The 20,192-nt window shown below is 55.5% G+C and overlaps 4 protein-coding genes across 4 annotated transcripts; 1 reads left to right on the top strand and 3 right to left on the bottom strand.

Annotated features, from left to right (window-relative positions):
* Positions 1-1,023: 1,023 nt before the first annotated feature.
* Positions 1,024-1,692, bottom strand: PG985_010459 (uncharacterized protein; the record flags this gene model as incomplete). Its single annotated transcript, XM_066830227.1, has 1 exon — positions 1,024-1,692. One exon carries the CDS (start codon positions 1,690-1,692, stop codon positions 1,024-1,026), a length of 669 nt encoding a protein of 222 aa, XP_066680909.1.
* A 10,964-nt stretch (positions 1,693-12,656) lies between these two features.
* On the top strand, positions 12,657-13,956 carry PG985_010458 (SWIRM domain-containing protein FUN19; the record flags this gene model as incomplete). Its single annotated transcript, XM_066830226.1, has 2 exons — positions 12,657-13,051; positions 13,089-13,956. 2 exons carry the CDS (start codon positions 12,657-12,659, stop codon positions 13,954-13,956), a joined length of 1,263 nt encoding a protein of 420 aa, XP_066680908.1.
* A 3,072-nt stretch (positions 13,957-17,028) lies between these two features.
* PG985_010457 (gluconate 5-dehydrogenase) lies at positions 17,029-17,976 on the bottom strand (the record flags this gene model as incomplete). The annotated part of the gene is made up of 2 exons (XM_066830225.1): positions 17,029-17,837; positions 17,898-17,976. 2 exons carry the CDS (start codon positions 17,974-17,976, stop codon positions 17,029-17,031), a joined length of 888 nt encoding a protein of 295 aa, XP_066680907.1.
* An 814-nt stretch (positions 17,977-18,790) lies between these two features.
* On the bottom strand, positions 18,791-20,178 carry PG985_010456 (uncharacterized protein; the record flags this gene model as incomplete). The annotated part of the gene is made up of 2 exons (XM_066830224.1): positions 18,791-19,178; positions 19,235-20,178. The coding sequence occupies 2 exons, from the start codon at positions 20,176-20,178 to the stop codon at positions 18,791-18,793; spliced, it is 1,332 nt and encodes a 443-aa protein (XP_066680906.1).
* Between the last annotated feature and the right edge of the window lie 14 nt (positions 20,179-20,192).

Raw genomic sequence — 20,192 nt, 5'->3', positions numbered from 1 at the left:
GCACCACCCCAGAACCTGGCGGATTCGTGACGATGACGTATCGCGCTTACTCTCCTGGTATTTTGGCCAGGTCTAGCCTGTGCCTAGGTTCAGCCGCACGAGAGGGTGTCGAAAACCTGCCAGGCCAAGCCACTGGCTGGCTGTATCACCCTGGACCACGTGGCTCGCTCGCAGAAACAATGAGAATGTCTCACACCGCCGCCCTTTTCCGTCAATCGTGCTGCCACACCGTCGGTCAAGAAAGTTCCGCGACGCTTACAGTGGCGTCGAGCGAGCGGCGTGTGTGGTGCGGAGTTGGCCAAAGGAGCAATTTGTTCCGCGCGCATCGGGGACAGAAGCCGACGGGGTTCTTTCAATTCTGGGGAGCGGGCGGAAAAATTGGTGTACTATGTAGTTAGTCCCCCGCGCTTACGGAAGACACACAGTAGGGTGGTCTCAAGACCATCTTTCTTCAATAAGTAAGTGTCCCATCTTTGCGCTAGTTTGGCCGGACTATCGTGCTCGAAAAGCACGCCTAAACCTACACTTGTTTGCTTTTGGGGCAAATACGTGAGAGCGGGAGATTGGTGTTGTGAGCCAGTAATTTGCCATGGACAGAGAACCCCGCGTAGATCGCCAAAGGTGCTGCTGACCATGTGCAGACAGCGCGTGATTGACCGAGCGAGACCCAGCACCATGGTAACAGTCCCGGCAACGAGGGTTTCTGGCGGCCGACTGGAGCACAAGAGCAGGTAGTCCGATTCAGACCTACATTATTGATATGTATATTTGTGATGAGTATGTATGGTACCCCATAGGAAAGGACAGACCTCAAGTAGTGCGCAGCTCAAGCGATATCCCCCTCGCGAGATACAAGTTAGTCCGTAACAAAACGCCAACCCCGATTCGAGCCTGGGCCCTTCACTCCGTATAAATCATTTCCCAGTCGCATGATGGACGACTCCTTTCCCAAAATGCCGTTCAATCTTTCCCATACCAGGTCGACGTATCCTTGTCGTCAACCACCTAATCCTCTATTGATCATCAGTCGCTCCAGTCCCACTTGGAGCTCTCGACGAGATCCATCGCCCGCCTCAGCACCTCGCGGTCCTTCTGAAACGTCAACTTCTTGAGCGCGGCCTCGCAGTCGAAAAACGCCGGCGCGAAGTGGACCTCGGGCACCCCCGGCTCGTAATCCACCCCATTCTCGTCACCACCACCGTCCTCCCCACCATCCCCCGGCCGCAGGACCTCGGCGACGAACCACCAGACCAGCTTGACCCCTTCGCCCTCGTTTTTCCCCAGGTCCCGCACCTCGAGCATGAAGGGCTCGGTGAGGTCCCGGTACGTCCGCGCGAAATCCTCGACATCGGCCGCCTCGAGCACCGAGGGGGCCCGCGTCGGCATCGTCACGGGCCGCAGCCGGCAGGCGTAGCCGGACTCCTCGCGCACCTCGCGCACGGCGGCGGCCTGGCGGGTCTCGCGGCAGTTGCGCCGGCCCTTGGGGAGGAGCCACTGGTCTTGGGCCATGTAGTGCAGGAGGCACACCTTCTTCTTTCCGGAAGTGGCGGCGGCGGGGTCCGCCGAGTCCGAGTCGGACGACGCCGACGCCGGTGTGGATGCGGATGCTGATAGGTCGAAGAGGATGGCGCCGCACGACTCGACGAACATCTCGGCCGGGTAGACCTTGGTGTCCCACATGTAGGCGGCCATGCTGCGTGCGTGCGTACGTATGTGGATGGATGTATGTATGTCGCCGTATCTCTATGTAGATATGCGTAGTTGCAGATCGGCCTTGCTGCGCCTAGCCGTCGGTGTAGACGTAGGTACGTGCGAGAAGTGATTAGACGGGCGGGTATGGATGGATGGTTCACGGGCATGCAGTAGCAGTAGCGGCGGCAATGGCAAGAAGCATGTGTGTAAGTCCGCTTTTGATTAGGGACAACGGGTGTCAAGTCCCAATATATTTTGGCAGATGACCGGGAGTGATGTGCCGCCGCCTGTCTCCTGCGGCTCTTGCCCCCAATCCGTCCTGCTGCAGCTGGTGGTGTTGGGGGACGGGTTTCCGTTCGCCTGGGAGCCCGACGGAAGGGGAACCTATAGAAGAGAAGACCTCGGCTCGGCGGCCAACGGTAGGTACTGGGCTTCAACGGAGAACCAACGACGTTGGCGATGAGGCTATAATTGGGAAAAATAGCACCAAACACTGAGAAAGTCCAAACAGAAATAGGATACACCAAAGGGTTAAGCAAACTACAATTTTACCCAGACAAGATGCGCCGCGCCCACGGCCTTTATGTAATTTGATGGACGGATGGGGGCAGGCAAGGCAAGGCTCGGGGGGTCATTTTGGCCAAAAACTTTAAAACTGGCTGGATCTGGATTGCTTCTTCCATAGACTACTGGTCCCTTGAGGCTCACACATCCCGTCTTACTTACATGGCTAGTCCGGTATTTTTACGTGAATCAGACAGACATGGGGAGAAAAAAAACAAGAGTCGGGGGTTCGAGGCCCGCAATGTGCCAATTTGGCGGCATGCAGTGACAGACAGGCCGCGCCCATAAAAGTTACGGGCTGCTCCCATTCGCCGCGGCCGGGAGAGGAATACGCGGGTAGGCAAGGCAGGGCAGGGCAGGTTTGTTAACAGATCTTAGGGAGCGCGGGCGAGAGAGACACAGAGAGAACCCCCGCGCTCGCGAATCCTTCCTCTCGGCTTAAGAGGCTGCAATGTCGTTTTCTGTCGGATGTCAGAATCCCAGGCCGCGGGCATGATGGCATGGGGGGAAATCAGGAGGGGGTGATTCGTCGGTTGGGCGATTGATAAGCCACTCCCCCGGATGGCAGGGACGAAATGGCCACATGGTCCCATGACGAGCCAAGCAGCGTCGAGGACTCGGTGCAGCGGGCAGCACCGTGGTGGCACAAGGAGAGGAGATCGGTCATCTCGGCTGTCTTTGGATCATGATATCTCGTTGCTTGTACGGTAGGCGGTCCCCTCCTCCATTTGCAGAATGCAAAATGCGCGCGAGGCTGCAACGAGCAAACTGCAACGGAAGACCGGGGGGCGGATGCGAGCACGGAGTGGGAGTCGCAGCAGTAGCAGCTGTCGGAATGGGATGGCATAGCATGGGAATGGGGTCGGGGTCGCATCAGATCCATGTGCGCTGCTTGCTGCTTGCTGACCAACCTCTCCTCCGGGAACCAACCAACAGAAACCGACTTGGTTCGGGTTACATCCTGCCCAGGCTACATGTCCACGGCAATTAGGCGTGGAGTACCTTGGCTGTGCCGTAGAAGCAGTAGTAGATTGCGAATCGGGGCCCGGACGATCGTCGTCAGAAAGAAAAAAAGGAATGACCCAGAACAACCCCGTTCGGCTGCAGCAGAATCTCGCTACCGCACGATCTCGTCTACATAAATGTACTCACAGACTCCTCAACTACAACACTACCTACATAAAGAAAGGGTGCAATCTATGTAATCGGCTGCCCAGGCTTAGTCAAAACATTGTCCCGTCAGATCATGCACATGGGCGAATGCAGTAACACGACCATTTACCCCGGATCGTAAGCACCGTGGGTGAGGAGAGCAGCAGCAGCGTGGCCGTTGGCGCTTACATGTAATCGTGGGTAGTAGATAAGGAAGTAGGATGAGTCTCATGTGCACAGAAAGGCGGTCCCTGTATATTATTTTATCCAGAGAAGCAGCTGTTCTCCCCAAATTGCTTCTTCGCCCCAGATCGGCCGACCCACAGGAACCGGTATGCACGTGAATCAATCTATTCATTCAATAGTTCAGGGCTAGCTGGTGAAGGCCCCTGAAAGAACCGGCAGGGGAAGTGAGGCTCGTATGTACAAGTAAAATGACGGTGAGGAGGCGAAGCGCGGTTGTGTGTGTGCATATCTCAGTTCGGATAACCAGACAGTTCCAAGGTGAGAGGGAGCGGATAAATGAGGATATACGATGTTTAGAGGTTGGGGTGCACTCTTTGGCTCCCCAGGGCGAACGAAACCCACTCGACGGCTAGCCCCTCACCTAACAGCACCAATGGAATCCGACTAACGCGACACTGGATTAATAATATGGATCTACAACGTCGACATGGGGAGAGGACTTGATGCTTGAAGAATGCAGAGGGTTGCGAACGGTGAACATCCTCTAGCTCTTCAACGGCGACAATAACCGCCGGCGGTGCCCAACCTAAGGCCCCGGATTGCAGCGACGATTGCAGGGCCCCTCTTTTGGGCGCGCTTTGCTGGGTAAATCCCAACGACAGTGGGATGGCGGGGTCCTCCGGTCGGGGTAAGGAGAAGATGGAGAGCGACATCTCTTAAAAAATGAGGGGTGATAACGATATCACATTTCATTCCATCGTCATGATTGCGATTGAATGCATCCCCCCTCTCTCTTTCACCTCTTGGCCATCGCCCTTTTCGCGTTTCACCTGCTTGGGCAAGTAAGTTGGCAGGTAGGCTCTCAGCGGGCAGCTATATGTGGTCCAGCAGCAGCAGAGACAGGAAAGTGTGAGGCCCATGATTGAGAGAGAGAGAGGGTGTAGGTACAGTAGGACATGTGAAAGTGGATTACTACACACACCACACCGTTGGAGAGAATGTCTCTGGGCGGCAGACTGCCCATCCGTCATCTTGTCTTGGACCGTGAATCCATGGTGGTCAAGTGACAGCGCCTCTCCCGGAGCGTGATCACGAAACGTGTGGTAGTGGGTGTTGGAGCGAGACAAGCACAAGGAGCAATGATAAGACAAAATAGCATAGCCGCCGTCTCCGTCAGTTGATCACAGTCGAAACCCCCTTTGGCTTCCGTCGAGTGTGAGCACTCGTATAGTATTTAGTAGTAAATGACCGGACCTGGTGGTTGCAGAGTCGCAACGGCTTCGCAGCCAGCGCCATTGGGGGTGGGGTCGCTTCACCCACCAGTTCGAGGAGGCTCCAAGTCATGCGGGACACCCAGCTGCATCCCTCTAACCAGAACTACTCTAACAGAGACGCGAGCGAGAGCCAATGTAGAAGACAGGCCACGGTACCGGTTGTTAGCGACACTGCTCTCACTACCTGCCTTTAGGTGCTATGGCGACATTGGAGGCGGGGTGGCGTCGGGCCAAGCCTCAACGACGACGTTCGCCATCTTCGTCGACTCTGCCAACTGACGGGAAACGAAGGAGGGGATATGCAACACCCATTTCTACGGTTCCCACGCAACGCACGAGCTGCCCATTCCAGCACTGCTCACAGTAGTGCTTTGAGACCTACCTGCCACTCCCCGGAGCAACATCGCATCATCGGGTCAGCGGTCAGCAGGGGGGCTTGAAGTCAATCCAAGTGGCTTGCGCGGCGGATACCCTACCTGTCTGTTTTCCCGGACAGAAAAGACGTAAGCGCAACCCAGGTCGGTCTGTGGATAGTCCAACTAGGCACAAATCCAATGGCCAGCCGCAATCAATGGCGACAGATAGGCGAAGATGGCGACGGATGACGACGACGCCACAAGCCCAAGATGCTGCCTACGTAGATCAGAGAAATTCCCAGGCAGGCCGCGACTCTGGCTCTGGCTCTCTGGCGCTGGCTCTGGCTCGGGGCCCCGGGGCGACTCCCACGACAGTGGCAGGACGACCAAAGTCAACTTTATTAACGCATATCACTGCCTACTCTTCTACCGTAATACCATGGTGACTGCTCTACGATCAATGCAGTCTCTAGGGGGTGGGATTGGATTTGCCAGAACGGATGGTGGCGTTCCCTGTTCCCCGGGTGGGAGAAGAGGAGGCTTGAGCCATGGCGGTGGGGATCCGATCCCCATCCCCAGAAGTCGCCGGGCAACTCCTGCCTGCCTGCCGGTTCGAGGGTAGTGAGGGAATTGGCGGTAAGAAGCACGGTCAGAATACAGATTGACACCAGCAAAAGAGGAGCAATGGAGGAGAGAGGGTCGGGTCAATTGCGATGCCGGGATTTCCTGTCCAAAGGCCCGGGCGAATACTAGCATCAATGGAGGGATCATGGTTATGGTCTACATACAATCATAGGGACTGGGTAGCACAAATGGTACAGGCAATTGATGACGCCGCCCGGCAATTGGGCTCCCGCAGAGAGTCCCAATCCCGACAGGTCGCCCTCCTCAGATAGATTGAATTGACTCATCTCTTTCTTTGCATGATCACCTTTTCGGAATCCATTGGTGACACAAGAGTTGGGTATGCATTGCATTGTACCTACTTTCCATGCTCTGTCTGGGCCTATACCCGCGTCTGCACGCCCTATACTGGGCACCATGTATATATATAGCATTATCGATAAACTAGGTGTTAGCTGGAAGGTGGGTTGGCGGAAGGTCTGAAACGTGCAGGCATCTTTTGACGGCACTTGGAGCTGGCCGATCATCAGCGACAATGTTACCCATCAATGCCCATTCAACCCCATTGATTGCGATAGCTACCCGCCCCAAGCCGGCACCGAAATCAATTGAAACGGCAAGATGCGACGAACGAACAAGCGCGCCATCCTGTCTGCTGTCGCCTTCTCCAATTCCGTCCATCACCAGCCAAGGCATGCAAACATGTTGTTGATTTCTATTCTGGTGTATGGAGCATGGTAGCGTCGCAGTGCGGCAGTGGTAGCGAAAACAAGCAAAAGAAGAGGCTAAGAATAATACCAACTACGTCCTGTGAGCCATCCAATCCATCCATCCATCCCCGATAATGCCACACCCTCCCTCCCTGCACCCACTGCCGTTGGCTTGTGATTGATACAGATGACGCCCGGATCCCAGGCTACCTGGGAAGTATTTGTGGTTCCCGGCCTTTGTACAGTACAAATCGGCCGACGGGGAGGACTTCTGGAGATCAAATTGGGCTGCCCCTAAGCCGCTTCAGGGCAAATCTGCTCCTGGGGCAGATCGCGCAGGTAGCGGTCGAATCAACGGCCGCGCAACGGGGATAGGCCTGCGTCTTGCCATGCGCTTCTTTGCCCGTTCCCGTCCTCTTGTCCCTGGCCAGAAGCCCTGTCCCAGATTCCCCCATTACCCAATGGCCAGCCAAGCTAGACTTCGGCGATACTGTTGTCGCTGTTTCTTCGTCCGCCTTCCATCTGGCTTTGCCTGCCTCTATCCTCAACTTCCACGTCGAATCTGGCACCACCTGGGGGCATCGTATGACTCACTGGCGCTTCTGGGCTTCCTTTCGATCCCGACTAGCCCCGGCTGCAGGACCCTGAAAACTGAACTGAACCCCCTTCGGCCCAACAGCGGCAGCAATCTGGGAACTGACCCGATGAGCGGATCTCGTTCAGGAGATGCGAAACGCAGCAAAAGCTACCTCTCTTGCCTCTCCGTCTATGTCCGGCCAGACTCGCGCGAGGCAATTGAGTTGGTAGTTAGGTCACCAAGTCACAGAAGTGAGGCCACTCTCCCCAAGCCTCCCTTTCGGCCAATTGCCCCTGCTGATTGGCCAATTGGCACTCTATTCTGCCGAGTCGGGTCGGTTCAATTCGCCTCTGCTTCGCGATCGTGGGATGGAAATCTCCTCATGATCATATCATCCCATTCTCAATCGGCTTTTTCTGCTCTGGCTTCTCGGCCTTTTTCTTTCTTGTCTTGCCATTGATGAGGAAACCCACTGCACAGAGACTGGCGGTGCATTGAGGACCCTCTCTCTGATTCTCGTACCTGAATGACTGACTCTCATATCCCCAACGTCTTCGTGTTCTGTGTACCACTTGGGACCAAGTACATTGCGTTAGGTTGGGTAGGCTTCCTAGCTGTCCCGACGACGAGCTAATGTACTGTATCGAGTCAATTCGTTGAGTGCTCGCTTACAAGCAAGGAAAACACGCGTTGTACTTGGCCAATTGACTTCTCTCACGCGCCTTAGGGTATTTCTAGCAAAACAGGCACCGACCCAATGGTGCGATATCCTCGGAATCCGATGCCCTGGCCACAAACTGTAGATCAACAACCGTAGATCAGTCGTCGCGGAGCCCGACGCGGCACCGTATGTATGGGAGATGATGGGATTGGAAACAGGGCTTCAATGTTGATGTGCAATACGTGCCAGCATAGGTTACGTAGATGCAACGAGAAAACACTGGATATGGACGCCTCGACCAGTGAGTTGGAGCGCACAGCCCAACAACATGTTCGTTTCGCCCATGCGTTGTCAAATTTCTGTCCTGTATCATATTTCGCGGTCCTAGGTATCTGTTGTCCCTCAGCAATTGGGCGCACGCAGGAGTCCTATATGATTGAGGTCCCAATTGCCTCGGGTACAGTCCTATCATTGAGATGACAGCCGCATGACGCAGCACCAGAAAGCAATTGACACGACAGCTGCACAATTGCAGCTCCCCCAGTGTTTTTTTTCTTATTTGGCTGGGCCCCCCGCCCAATCCCATCTACGTTGATCCAGTCGTAGAACAAAGCCAAGCTTCTGTTGCATTTCGCCCCCTTTTTGGGGTGGCTTGGGTGTTGTTGCTTACTTACCATGGGCTTATGGAACGTTTTCTCCCCTGGGTATCGGCCGTGGTCGTCGTTGTTAACGGCGATACGGCGGTAACGTCCGAGAGTCCTTAGATAGCCTCAAACTCAATCGGCAGGTTTAGGCCGGCCTGCCACCTCTCATTCTTGAAATTGATCAATTGTGTAATCGAATCGTATGTGTGAATGAGTACATTTCAAGCTGTACCTTTCTATCCAGGCTACAATTGACCAAAGTGTCTGCCTGCTGACTTGTCACATTGCCAACTTGCTGCTGCCTCCAGTCATCTGAATGTCTTTGCCTGGCAGGAGCGGTTCTGATTCTGTTCTGTGAATATGCAAGTCATAGGTCCCTGAACGTGTTCACCCAGCCCCGGGCAAACCGCACCCGCCTGTGGTTCTCGAACGTGCATTCATCATTGTCAGTTTTTTCACGAGACAAGGTCCGGAGTGGGAAAGTGAAAGTAAGTGTGTGACTACTGGCTACTCTAAACACACCAAGCACAGGCAGATTGGGCCAATTCGCCGTCTTGATTGGTGCCATGCCATGCTTCAGGCCGGCCTACAGCTACAGGCAAGACCAGACCAGGTGTGACAGAGTATTGGGCGTCAATTCCTCAGTGCTGGACTTCAATGGATTGATGTTGAAAGATGCACACAATTGCAGGTGTGTATGGATGTATGGATGGATGTATGGATGGATGTATGGATGGATGTACTTGGTATGTTTTCCCATGCTAACATACACACACGCTACCAACCCACTTTCACATCGTAACCCACAGATGATCCACGCGAGGAAGTCTACGGCAAGGCGGGGTGTGCAGGTGTAGGCAGCACAAAGTGTGTGCGTGTTTGTGAGGGAAAGGTGCGCATCACACGCCTACGGTTTCTGAGACAGACCCCCCCTCCAAGCCTCTCTCTCGTTTGGCCCAATTCCGGATTTGGTGCTCTTTGCCAATTGATCCAATGATCACGACACCCAGGATATCTACCCGCGTCGGCTTGTTATTGTTGTTGTTGTTATCTTCTCGTGTGAGGCATTGGGGACGGTGATTGATCATCCTCCATCCCCAAGTCTGGACCACCAACAGCCCAGTCCAATTCCAGCACGGCATTGGTTCGTTGTCGTCACAAGCCAGCCCTGCCTACCTACTGCCTGCTCTGCTGACTGCACTGCAAGCGGCGAAACATAACAAAACAGAAGAGCATGGAATGCGGTTTGTTCGCTGCCCAGAACGCTGCCCTTCCCCTCCTTTGTTCAATGGCAGTGCACGCACGCACGCACTTGTGTCGCTCCGGCTCCGTCTCACTCTGTCACTATCGCATTCCAGTCGGCGATAACCCGCAAAGCTGGTGCATGAAACGAGAGAGATATTAGAGTGAGTGAGAAGGAGGCAGGAGGGAGGGGCGTGCACGCAGCCAACTTGCTGATGGGCGCTTCGGATTGGCCTCCGTGGTTGGCTGAGAGCCAAGTGTAGCGGGCGCCACGAGGACGCAACAAAGTATCGCTGCACCCAAAGTACCTCGCGATACTTTATTGCATCTGCATTTTTTTTTTTTTTTTTTTTTTTTTTACAGTTTGCCTGTGGCAGCACAGCATGACTTTATCCCACTCTACTCTCCCTCCCAGCATCCCAATTAAGCCAGAGAGGGCTGCCAAGGCCCCCTCATGGGCTCAAGAGCAGATCCCTGCGCCCACCTACACACTCGGCCGCGTCTGCCCTGCCTTATGATCTGGGTGTGACTGACTGACTGACTTGACTGGACTGTCTGGATGACTGACTAACACGGACTACCTCGTCTTTCTTGCCCTACCTAACCTGCCTCTGGTGGGTAATCTCAGTAGATACTGGAGGGGTCATGTCTGTTCCGTCTGCCTGCCTACTACGACTATCTGAGTGAGATAGGCGGGTACGGTACTTTGATAGTTTGCTGGTGTTAGAGGGGATTGTGGGAGGGTGAGGGTGACTCCTCGACGACACACACCACTACCACAGCATGCACACACACAACTCCATCAATACGTCGTCCATGATTCCGACAAGTTGAGTGTGATAGTGTGTACCTGCCCAAGTATGGGGCAATGCTCGGTCTTGATAGTTCTTGACCACCTTCAGCTTTCCTGATTGCTTCGGGCTGCCTCGTCTCTTGCTCTCTCCCCCAGATGACCGCCTCCTCCTCCTCATTGGTTCCCCCCTTCTTCCCTTCTCTTTTCCCTTCCTCTCTTCAGAGATCTATCTATTTGCCTGCCTGTCTGTCCTCGGTCAGTCTGCCTACGGTTTATTAGAACGGGACGCCTTCCTCTGATATCCACCCTGCTGTTCCGTTTTCTCCTCTCTTTTCGACTTCTACCTCTCCCGCCTCTCCACCTCCCGTACCTTAGTAGGCTCTCGTCTGCTCAGCTGCCGCGATCGCCCAATCAAGAAGACGGCGCCTGCTGACCTGGGACAAGTGATACCGACGCAGACCTTGATTTCTACGGTCAATTGCTTCGTCATTTGACTTGACTTGACCTGGACAGCCTATTTCTCGTGTGGCTTCCTCCTCCATAACCAACCTCCTGCTATACTTTTAATAGATAGCATCCAAGTCATCCATTCTCCTTGTTGCTATTTACTCTGCGCCGGGTTGCCCAATTGAGCGATCGATCGGCAAACCACTTACACGTCGTCTTACACGCACATACCCCAAAAGCCCAATCCCACCCCGCACTAAGCGCTGCTGGCGTTATCGATCAAGGCCCTACCGCCTAATCCCCCATCCCCCAGTGCCTCCTACAGCGCGCGCCCCAGATACTTACTGGAGAGCATCTTACTGGCACCAGCACCAACACCAGCGCCAGCGCCAGCGCCAGCGCCAGACACACCATCCGACACCTGCAACCTGGGCCAACGACAACAATCGGCATTGACGCATTGGGCATAATAATCAAAAGCAATTCCATTAAGCTGAAGCCCCCCAGCCCAGCTACTCTTCCTACCCAAAGGCCTGAACATAAGTACATGCATACTCCAGTATATCGTCGTGTGTGTGTGCTGTATGCCTTGGCGACATACTCGTACCTTACTTTTGATCTCTGCGCTTTCTTTTGCTCAGCTGTTCGCCCGAAGCAGCAGACCAGAGCGAGCGACGCCAGTTGGTTCGGTCACAGCACAGCCCGGGGCGGATTTCAATTAGACAAACAATCCAGCGAGACAGGACAGACACAACCGCATATCCTCAGCATCGAATTGGCATCTTCTTCTGGCAACTAACTGGCCACCAACCATTCCCTAATACTTTAAGGCTCTGGTGGATTTCCAACCTGCGCATCGACACAATTGTTTGCTGCTTTCATCTTTCTTCCAGCAGCATTCCAGCATTCCTGGGGGGCTCTGTTCGCTCTACCAACTCTCGCCTAACACTGGTTTGCCCGTTGCCCGTTGCGGTCGCATTTGGAAGTTTCCCCAATCCACACCCCCCGACAGAAGAAACATAACAACACACTGGCAGAGCGTATAAGTTGTCGCCTGTCATCCGCCGCGCCCCCGTTCGAATTGGAACTGAGTTGGAATCGGAATTGGAAAGCAAAGCCGCCAGGCCATTATTTCGAATTTACCTGAGCAATTGGCCCAACACCGCCACTCTTCGCTTTCTGGCTGCGGAACCAAATAGAAGAAGACGACGAACGCCCAAAAAAAAGGCCGAGGATTCCGCCTTCTTTTTCAATTGAGCATCAATCGCTGTGTGACTCAATTGACCGATTTGTCAATTGACTCAATCCGCGGCGTCTGCCTGGCAGTTCGCCACCTTTCCAAGAGTCACTCACTCACTGCAATCATTACCTGCCTGCACTTAAGCAGACCTGCAGACCTACCACTACATATACTCGCACCCCCCTCCTCCACCCGCAAAACCACTTATACTTCCCAAGGTTACAGCAGCGCAGCACGGCCTCTGTACTTTGCCTGTCTCACCCTTTCCGATTGTCCCTTCTCCACACCCAAGTACCCCCATCCACAAGGTACTTGACCGTCAAAGGGGTCCATCATCCACTTTCTCGTCGTTCCTCACCCCATCCATCTACCACTACCGCTATTAGGAGGTTCCGGGTAGCAGAGCAGCAAGGTATTAGATGGCTGACAAACCGTCGCCCTCGACTACAACAAGACGCCCTTCCACCACGTTCGATGGTTATAACCTGAACTCAATGGCTTCTGCTTCTTCGCAATTCCCTTCTTCTTCGCCATTTGCATCCACATCCAATAACAACTACAACCAATACAACTACAACAACAACAACAACAAGTCACACCCCATGTCGGCCATGGCTACCACCACGCCTACGTCGCAGAACAAGGAGCCCAAGAAGCCCTTCGACATCAGCAACCTCATGTCGCCGCCCGAGCTGCCTCCCTATGAGAGCTTCGCCCAGTCCACCATGGCCAAGTCTACCAACCATGTCACCTCCGACGTGCGCAAAGTCCCCGGGCCCAATGCGCCCATCTCGCCGCCCATCTCCCCCGAGACTCGCATGCATGACAACGCCTTCAGCCCTTCGGTGTCGCCCAAGACGACGACCACACCCTGCAAAGACCCCATCCTGTACCCGACCCATGATCTGATCAACTCGCCGCCGCAGCGCCCTCTCTTTGCTCCCCGACGACTCGGTGGCCGCCCAACGCATCGTCGACGAGCATGTGCATGCGCGCTCCCACGCCCTCTTCCGCCAGGCGTCGCCGCCCCAGCGCGAGGACTACGAGCTGGCGCTGTTCTTCAAGTCGCAGGTGATGAAGAAGTTCATGGAGAACCCCCGGGGCTGGCTGCAGCGAGAGCGTGCACAGCTGCTCGAGGACAGAAGAGCCGGGGCCAGGCACAACCAGTTCCGCTTGCACCCCATCCTGGCGGCCAAGCCCCAGCCCATCCGGCAACACATCCAGCGCGTCGTCAAGCCGGCTGCCCCCAAGCCCGCCAAGGCACCCCAGCATCAACAGCACCACCAGGCGGCAACAACCACTGTCACTGCTACTCCTCCTCGCCCCATCCGGTCCAACCCGCCTCCTATCCGGGCGGTCCCAGCTCCGCGGGCCAAGAGCCCGACCCCTGAGGCGGCGTCGCGGCGGATCGTGGCGCCCAACCGCGAGGACAAGGACTTCCTCTCGCTGCCGGACATCTGCCCGCCCCTGAGCACGCTGCCGCCCAAGTCCAACAGCATGAAGGTGGATTGGAAGGGCGCGCCCATTGACCTGAGCGCCGACCCCCACCGCGACCTCCTGCACCCGGACGAGCTCGCCCTGGCCGCCAACCTGCGCCTGGACTGCGCGACGTACCTGACGAGCAAGCGCCGCATGTTCATGAAGCGCCTCGACTGCCTCCGCATCGGCAAGGAGTTCCGCAAGACGGACGCCCAGCAGGCCTGCAAGATCGACGTCAACAAGGCCTCCAAGCTGTGGACCGCCTTTGACAAGGTCGGCTGGCTCGAGAAGCACCACGTCGCCTCGTACGTGTAAGGGGGTCGCTTGCTCTCCCGCGGGCACCGAGGATCCCATCAGGCATGGGACTGGACACCCCACGATTTCTTACGCTTTAACGACAGCGAATTTGTTCCTTTATTATCTTTTTTCTTACGACTCGGACTCATATGATTGCATTGCGATTGGTTCTGGTATCATCACCACCATGTCGGCGACACCGCCAGATTGGCTGGCCGGTTAGCGATCTTGAATCTTTTACACCGCCTCGGCTCTTCGACTTTGTCGGATCTCCCGCGCGGCATTTGGTCTTTGGTTTTTGTCTCTTATTTCCCTCAACCCCGGATACACGATACAGCAGCATCAGGGTTCGACTACAATTGTGATACCCGGAGTGCGATACCCTTAGTCCACTCCAAACTCTCCTCCCCATTTCAGGTTTTTTCCTCGTACGATGGGCGGCCGGCAGGATCTTGCGGTCTCCCCTCAGTTTGTCTATTTCCTTTGTTATTACGGCTATCTACACAGAGTCGAGGATACTATTGCATTTGTTTGGCGTTGCTGGCCACTCTCCCTCCCTCTACCTCGCCTACGAGGAAGGTGACAGAGCTGAGCCCTCTTGTTGTTATTGATTTTGATGAGGCTTTGAAGAGGTCAGATACCCTCGGACCCCCCCTGCCAGGGGGTCTTCTCAGCGAGTTTGAAAGCGGATACGATATGCGCCGACAGAGAGCGAGATTTCTCATAAAGGGGGTCCCTCTCTGTCTGGCATGGGAATAGAATATTGAGAAGGATCATGGTTAGTGGACTACATACATACTATGGATATGTGACATATTTGGCTGGCAGTCAAATTTACATGTAGCAAGCAAATTGAAAGAAACATGATCCCGATAAAATCCCCAGAATGATCTACAGTACTTACCCCAGTGGATTGTTCGCCGTTGCCGCTGCCATCTAGTGTCTCGTGTCTCAGAAGTTGGTGTACCCGTGCCGCCCCGTTCGTCTACAGTACTCTACTTTAGTTACAGTAGTCCCGCGATTTCACATGCCAAAAACCCAATACGGCGGTTCTGCCATCTCAATTGTTCGCTCGTTTTCCAAGGCGACCGCCCTTGCTTTAGCGTTTCGCGCCATGGCATGGGGGGGATTGGTTTTAGCTGCCGATCATCCCAAAAATCAGCAGGCCCCCGGTTCGTTTCTCGACCAGTCAGCGGTCTTTTGTCGTCGAGGCGAGGGCTTGGTTTGCTATACCGACATCCCATTGATTACTATGCATTGAGCCACGACGACATTGCCAATGGGGAGAGAAGGTATTGGGATTGGTAGCTAGGGGGTGTCTGTAATCATGCACGACGCTCGCTGCAAGCAATTAACAGAATATCCTAGAGTTTCTCTCGCTCATACGGTCAAGATGACATCACGGAAGAAACAAGAGAGACAGAGGGAAAAGATTAAGGTTATCGATAGGATAGCGTCGGGTGCAAGCGAGAGTGGCATCCCTGTGCCATTTAGAAGGTAGCATTGTACATGCCCATTCCGAGTACTTTTTCTTTGCCTGCATGACGATGTTTTCTCGATTTGGCGAGGTTGACGATTACGGTAATGTGGTAAGTGCATCATCATGTCTCTTTCGGGAGGGTTGACTCAGATGCGAGTTGGTCGCCGTTCAATTTTTTAGCTATCTGGACACCGCACTTTCTTTTTTCTTCCCGCCGACTGTTCTTGGTTCCCGACGGAGAGGCCGAAACACTGTCAAAAAAGTGAAAACGGACAGGAAATCCACTCTTTCGTCTAAGTAACGTGGCTTGCTGCACGAAAGAGTGTTTCTCGATCCTGCACGAGGGGGAGAACCAAGGACAGTTCGTCTTAGCCCCGTCATCTCGTTTTTCTCTTTTCGGTTTATGGATTTCTGTTTGCGGGTTTTGGCTTTTTCTTGCAGAAGGCTGCTCGCTGGGGGTAACGGAAGGGGACCGAACACTTTCTCGATTGGCGAATGCGAGCAGCCGTTCGTGCAGTGCAGGCTGGTGGCTTGCAGTTTGCAGTTTGCAGTCTGTAATCCGCAGTGCGTTTTAGTGCTTACAGCCATGGCGAGCACAGCGCTCCTTGATCCTTCCCCAGCCGTCTTGACCTGGGACCACCTATGCGAAACGAGGCTGAATACATGCCTTGGTTCTCTGATGACGATGGATGAAAATGGGATCTAGCGCTGGCGGATACAGCGCCAAAATCGAAGAATCATGGAATTGGCTTTGTTTGGGATTGACTCCCACTGCCCCCCAGCATTACGTTGACGTCAAACCCAATCCGCCCAGCCATCCCAATTCGCGAGAACCTTGTGTGTTTTTCTTTGCGAAATAACGTTCCCTCGCAGTCGTTACGTTGCAGTCATGGGTGTTGATGTGGCCGTGAAGGTAGATTCTAGCGCGCCGTAATGGATGACGGGGTGCCGACGCTTTTCGGAACCGAGCCTACTTGGGACTGGACTGTTGTATGAATGCAACCAGTGCTTCCATGAGCGAAAGGCCAATAGAGTTCTGTGACACGGCGCCCGCACCAGCATGCGCACGTCGCGGAGATTCCTCCGAGATCCTATCGTCAGCCTGCCTTGTCTGTGGGCTGTTTGTTTGACTTTACGGTTGACTGTAACGTAACGTGAGATTGACTGACAGCTTTTCCTTGGCCCCGGGGCACCGCCCGCAGGTGCTTAAAGAACGGTGAGCAGTTCTCAACAGCATGTCGAGGCACGCGAGCAATGTATCTGAGCCGTGTGTTTCAGGGTTGATGGCTGTATGTCGGGGGTTCAGGTACTCATTCACTCACCCCGTTCACGATGTGTTGCGATGCCCCCCGAAGTCTAGTGGAAGACCTGCCAAACTAAGACACACCTGTTCGTCCGGACTCATTGATCCTAGAGAACTTGCCCAATGTAGGAGGAATGGGCTCAAGATGTACCAAGACATACCACAGAGTTATCTAATAGTTGAGCATGAAGAGTTGCGTGTGTTTTAATCGTTCATTAATTCGTTGCTGCTACGCTAAACTTGGTATACTAGGTAGAATGCTTTTGCTTTCTCCGAACACATCAGAAATGTTGATGCCTTGCGGCTCTCACTGGCCAGCAGCTAAAGTGTACCCACCGTCCACGGCCACCGTCTGCCCGTTCAGGTACTGGTTGGCGGCGAAGAACAGCACCGCCTGCGCCATGTCCTCGTCCTTGCCCGGGCGGGCGGCGGGGACCTTGTCGGCGTACTTCTCCTTGGGGATGTGGCTCTTCTGGTCCTCCCCGGACTCGCCCGCCGTCATCTCCGAGGGGAACACGCCCGGCGCGATGGAGTTGATGCGGATCTTGAGCCCCTGCCCGGCCACCTCGGCCGCCAGCATGCGGTTCAGGTGGACGGCGGCCCCCTTGGACGCGTTGTAGGCGAAGTGGTGCTGCGCCGTCTTGATCAGGCCGCTGATGCTGCTGATGTTGATGACGGTCCCCGACCAGCCCGGGTGCTTCTCGCTGCTCTTCTGCAGCAGGGGCAGGAAGGCGGCGGTGGTGAAGTAGAGCGAGGCCACGTTGGTGTTGTAGCTCTCGCGCCAGTCCTCGAACGTGGCGTTCTCCGTGTCGAACAGGTTGCGCTTCATCTCTTCGGCGGAGTTGCTTTCCGGCGAGACGGTGGGCGTGCTGATGCCGGCGTTGTTGATGAGGATGCAGAGGCCGCCCGACTCGCGCTTTTCGATCTCTTTGGCCAAGTTGGAGATATCCTCCTTGGAGCCGACGTCGCAGGTGAGGGGGATGATGCGGTCCGGGCCCGGGGAGTACTGCTCCACCACCCGGTCCAGCTTCTCGCGCGTGCGGCCCGTGATGTAGACCTTGGCGCCGTTGGCGACGAGGGCTTGGGTGGCCATGAGGCCGATGCCGGTGCCGCCGCCTAGTGGTACGCTTGTAAGTCATGATTACATAGGTAGATAATGAGGGCGGGAAGGCTCACCCGTGATGAGGGCCACGTGGCCGGTCAAGTCGAAGAGCGAGTCGCGGCTGAAGTTGGCATTGGCGCTGTTGGAGGCCATTCTGACGATTTGTGCGATGCTTTTGGTATAAGTCGGCTGGATGCGATGGTTTTGTGTGATTAGAGGTGAAGTGTGTTGTCTAGTTGGGTTCGAAGTTGCTTGAGAATAGGTACGACAAAATGAGGCAAGCACTCGACCGCTTTTAAGAGTATTGCTACTTCGGAGCGCAGCAGCAGCGCTGCGTTGAGAGGCGGGTGAGATCATGACGTTGCGGTACGTGGAGTGACTGAGGGGCAAGTTCTATCTTGGGTGCAGAGAGGTGAAGGGGAGAAAACACGCCATATGTGCGAGCCCATTATCAATTGAGGAATCTCGATTTGGAAAGAATCAATACGCTGCATTGAATCATCGACATCTACTCAGTACTATCGACGATGCACCGTCGATGGAAGTCATGACGAAATGGCTGGAGACCCGGAGGACCATCGCTGATCGCGTTGGCTGTCGCCAATTGACTTTCCCCATTGGGCAGTCGTTGACGTTCTTTTGGGGACCCGAGCCCACTGAAGGCCGCCGCTGGAGCAAAGGGTCCGGGGAGCCGCAGTATTGTTGTTTAGTCAGCCGCAACAACGCAGGTTTTTGCTAACGATGGCACATTTTATATCACGACTTTGAGGCAAGTAACAGTCTTTCAATTAGTATTGGCGGTAATGATCAGATTTGAGTCAACTTTGAAGTGATGGTCTGCTTTCGTGCCGGAACTTGTCCGTTGCAAGTCTACATACCAAAGCATCGTAGAATTCAAGCCAAGGGGTATTCAACACATTTCAAGTCTAAGGTATATATATTCGACGCCACACATCTACATATCCATCTACGCACTCGGCCCGGCCGCCCCCTGTAGCTGCTGCTGCAGCTGCTGCAGCTGTTGCTGCTGGACCTCGGGACTGCGGGTGCGGTCGCGGCGCATCTGGCGGCCCTCGGGGGTGCGGGACTTTGCGCGTTCGACCGGGTCGGCGGGGGCGGGCACGGCGGGCGTGATGATGGCGGGCTGGCCGTTGCTGGTCTGCAGGGTGCGCCGGGCGTCGACGAGGTGCGTGTCGCTGGCGTCGAAGACGATGGGGCCGTAGCGCTCGACGGCCTGCTTCAGCGTCTTGCGCCACGAGTCGGCCACGAACATGGCCTGCGGGCTGCGGTTGGGGCCCGTGTTGCCGGGCGTCAGCTGCCAGATACGGGCCCAGAGGTCGGCGATGTTGGCGAGTCTGTGGGTGTTAGCCATATTGTTCTTTTCTTGTCTTTTAGGGAAAGGGGGACTCACTCGTAAAAGCAATAGTCGTTCCAGAACAGCTTGTTGTAGTGGAGGAAGCGCTTCTGGCAGCGCGAGAGGTACTGGTTGGCGTCGGACAGGGGCATGAGCGGGAACTCGGCATCGCGGTACATGCGCAGCGTCTCGCCGACGTCGCTCATCTGCAGCTGGGCGACGTGGTACTCGTGCATGCCGGCGCGGGGCCCGAGGTCCTCCTCGTCGCACAGGTCGCACTTGCACTCGAACCCGAAATCCTCCAGCAGCCGCTGCCGCCGCTCCTCGCGCGTCAGGCCGAGCTCGATGTACGACATGGTCAGCTCGTCGCCGGGGAGGATGCGCTGCCGCGCCCGCAGCGTGATGGTGCCGTCGGTCGCGATGTTGGTCAGGATGTTGGGCGCGCACCGGTGGTTCAGCCGCGACGCCCGCAGGTACAGCCCCCGCTGCTCCTCGCCCGCGGCGTCCAGGTACCCGATCTCGTTGGACCACAGCACCAGCACCGCCCGCGCGTACCGCCGCGCCTCGGCCTCGGGCATGTAGCCCGCCACCTCGTCCTCGGTCAGCGGGATCTCGACGTCGTCGTTGCCCTCGCCCGCCGCGTTGATCTCCACCTGCGCGGCGAAGGGGTCGTCGGCCGCCGGCCGGTTGAAGTCGCGGAAGTACCGGTAGACGTGCTCGATGTCCTCGTCGGCCCGCGCCTGGGCGTGGAAGGTCAGCATCTCCTGCTTCTGCTGCTCCGTCAGCCGGTCGAACTCTCCCTTGAGGTGGTCGAGCTGGTCGTCTTGGAAGAAGCCGGCCGGGTGCTCGGGGTACTGCATGATGGGCTTCTCCTGCACGAGGATGGTGCCGGCCCGGATGAGCCGCTTGGCGAAGACGCCGTTGCCCTTATGGTCCCATGTCGGCTTGACTTCGTAGAACTCGGGATCCAACGATATGTTGTTATTCGAGTAATTCGCCATCTTGCGTCCTCCTC

Source organism: Apiospora marii (genome assembly GCF_038362585.1).
Source record: "Apiospora marii strain CBS 49790 chromosome Unknown utg000007l_segment0_segment0, whole genome shotgun sequence".
Classification (NCBI taxonomy): domain Eukaryota; kingdom Fungi; phylum Ascomycota; class Sordariomycetes; order Amphisphaeriales; family Apiosporaceae; genus Apiospora; species Apiospora marii.
The sequence above is the reverse complement of the archived record's forward strand: the minus strand, read 5'-3'. Positions and strand labels throughout refer to the sequence as shown.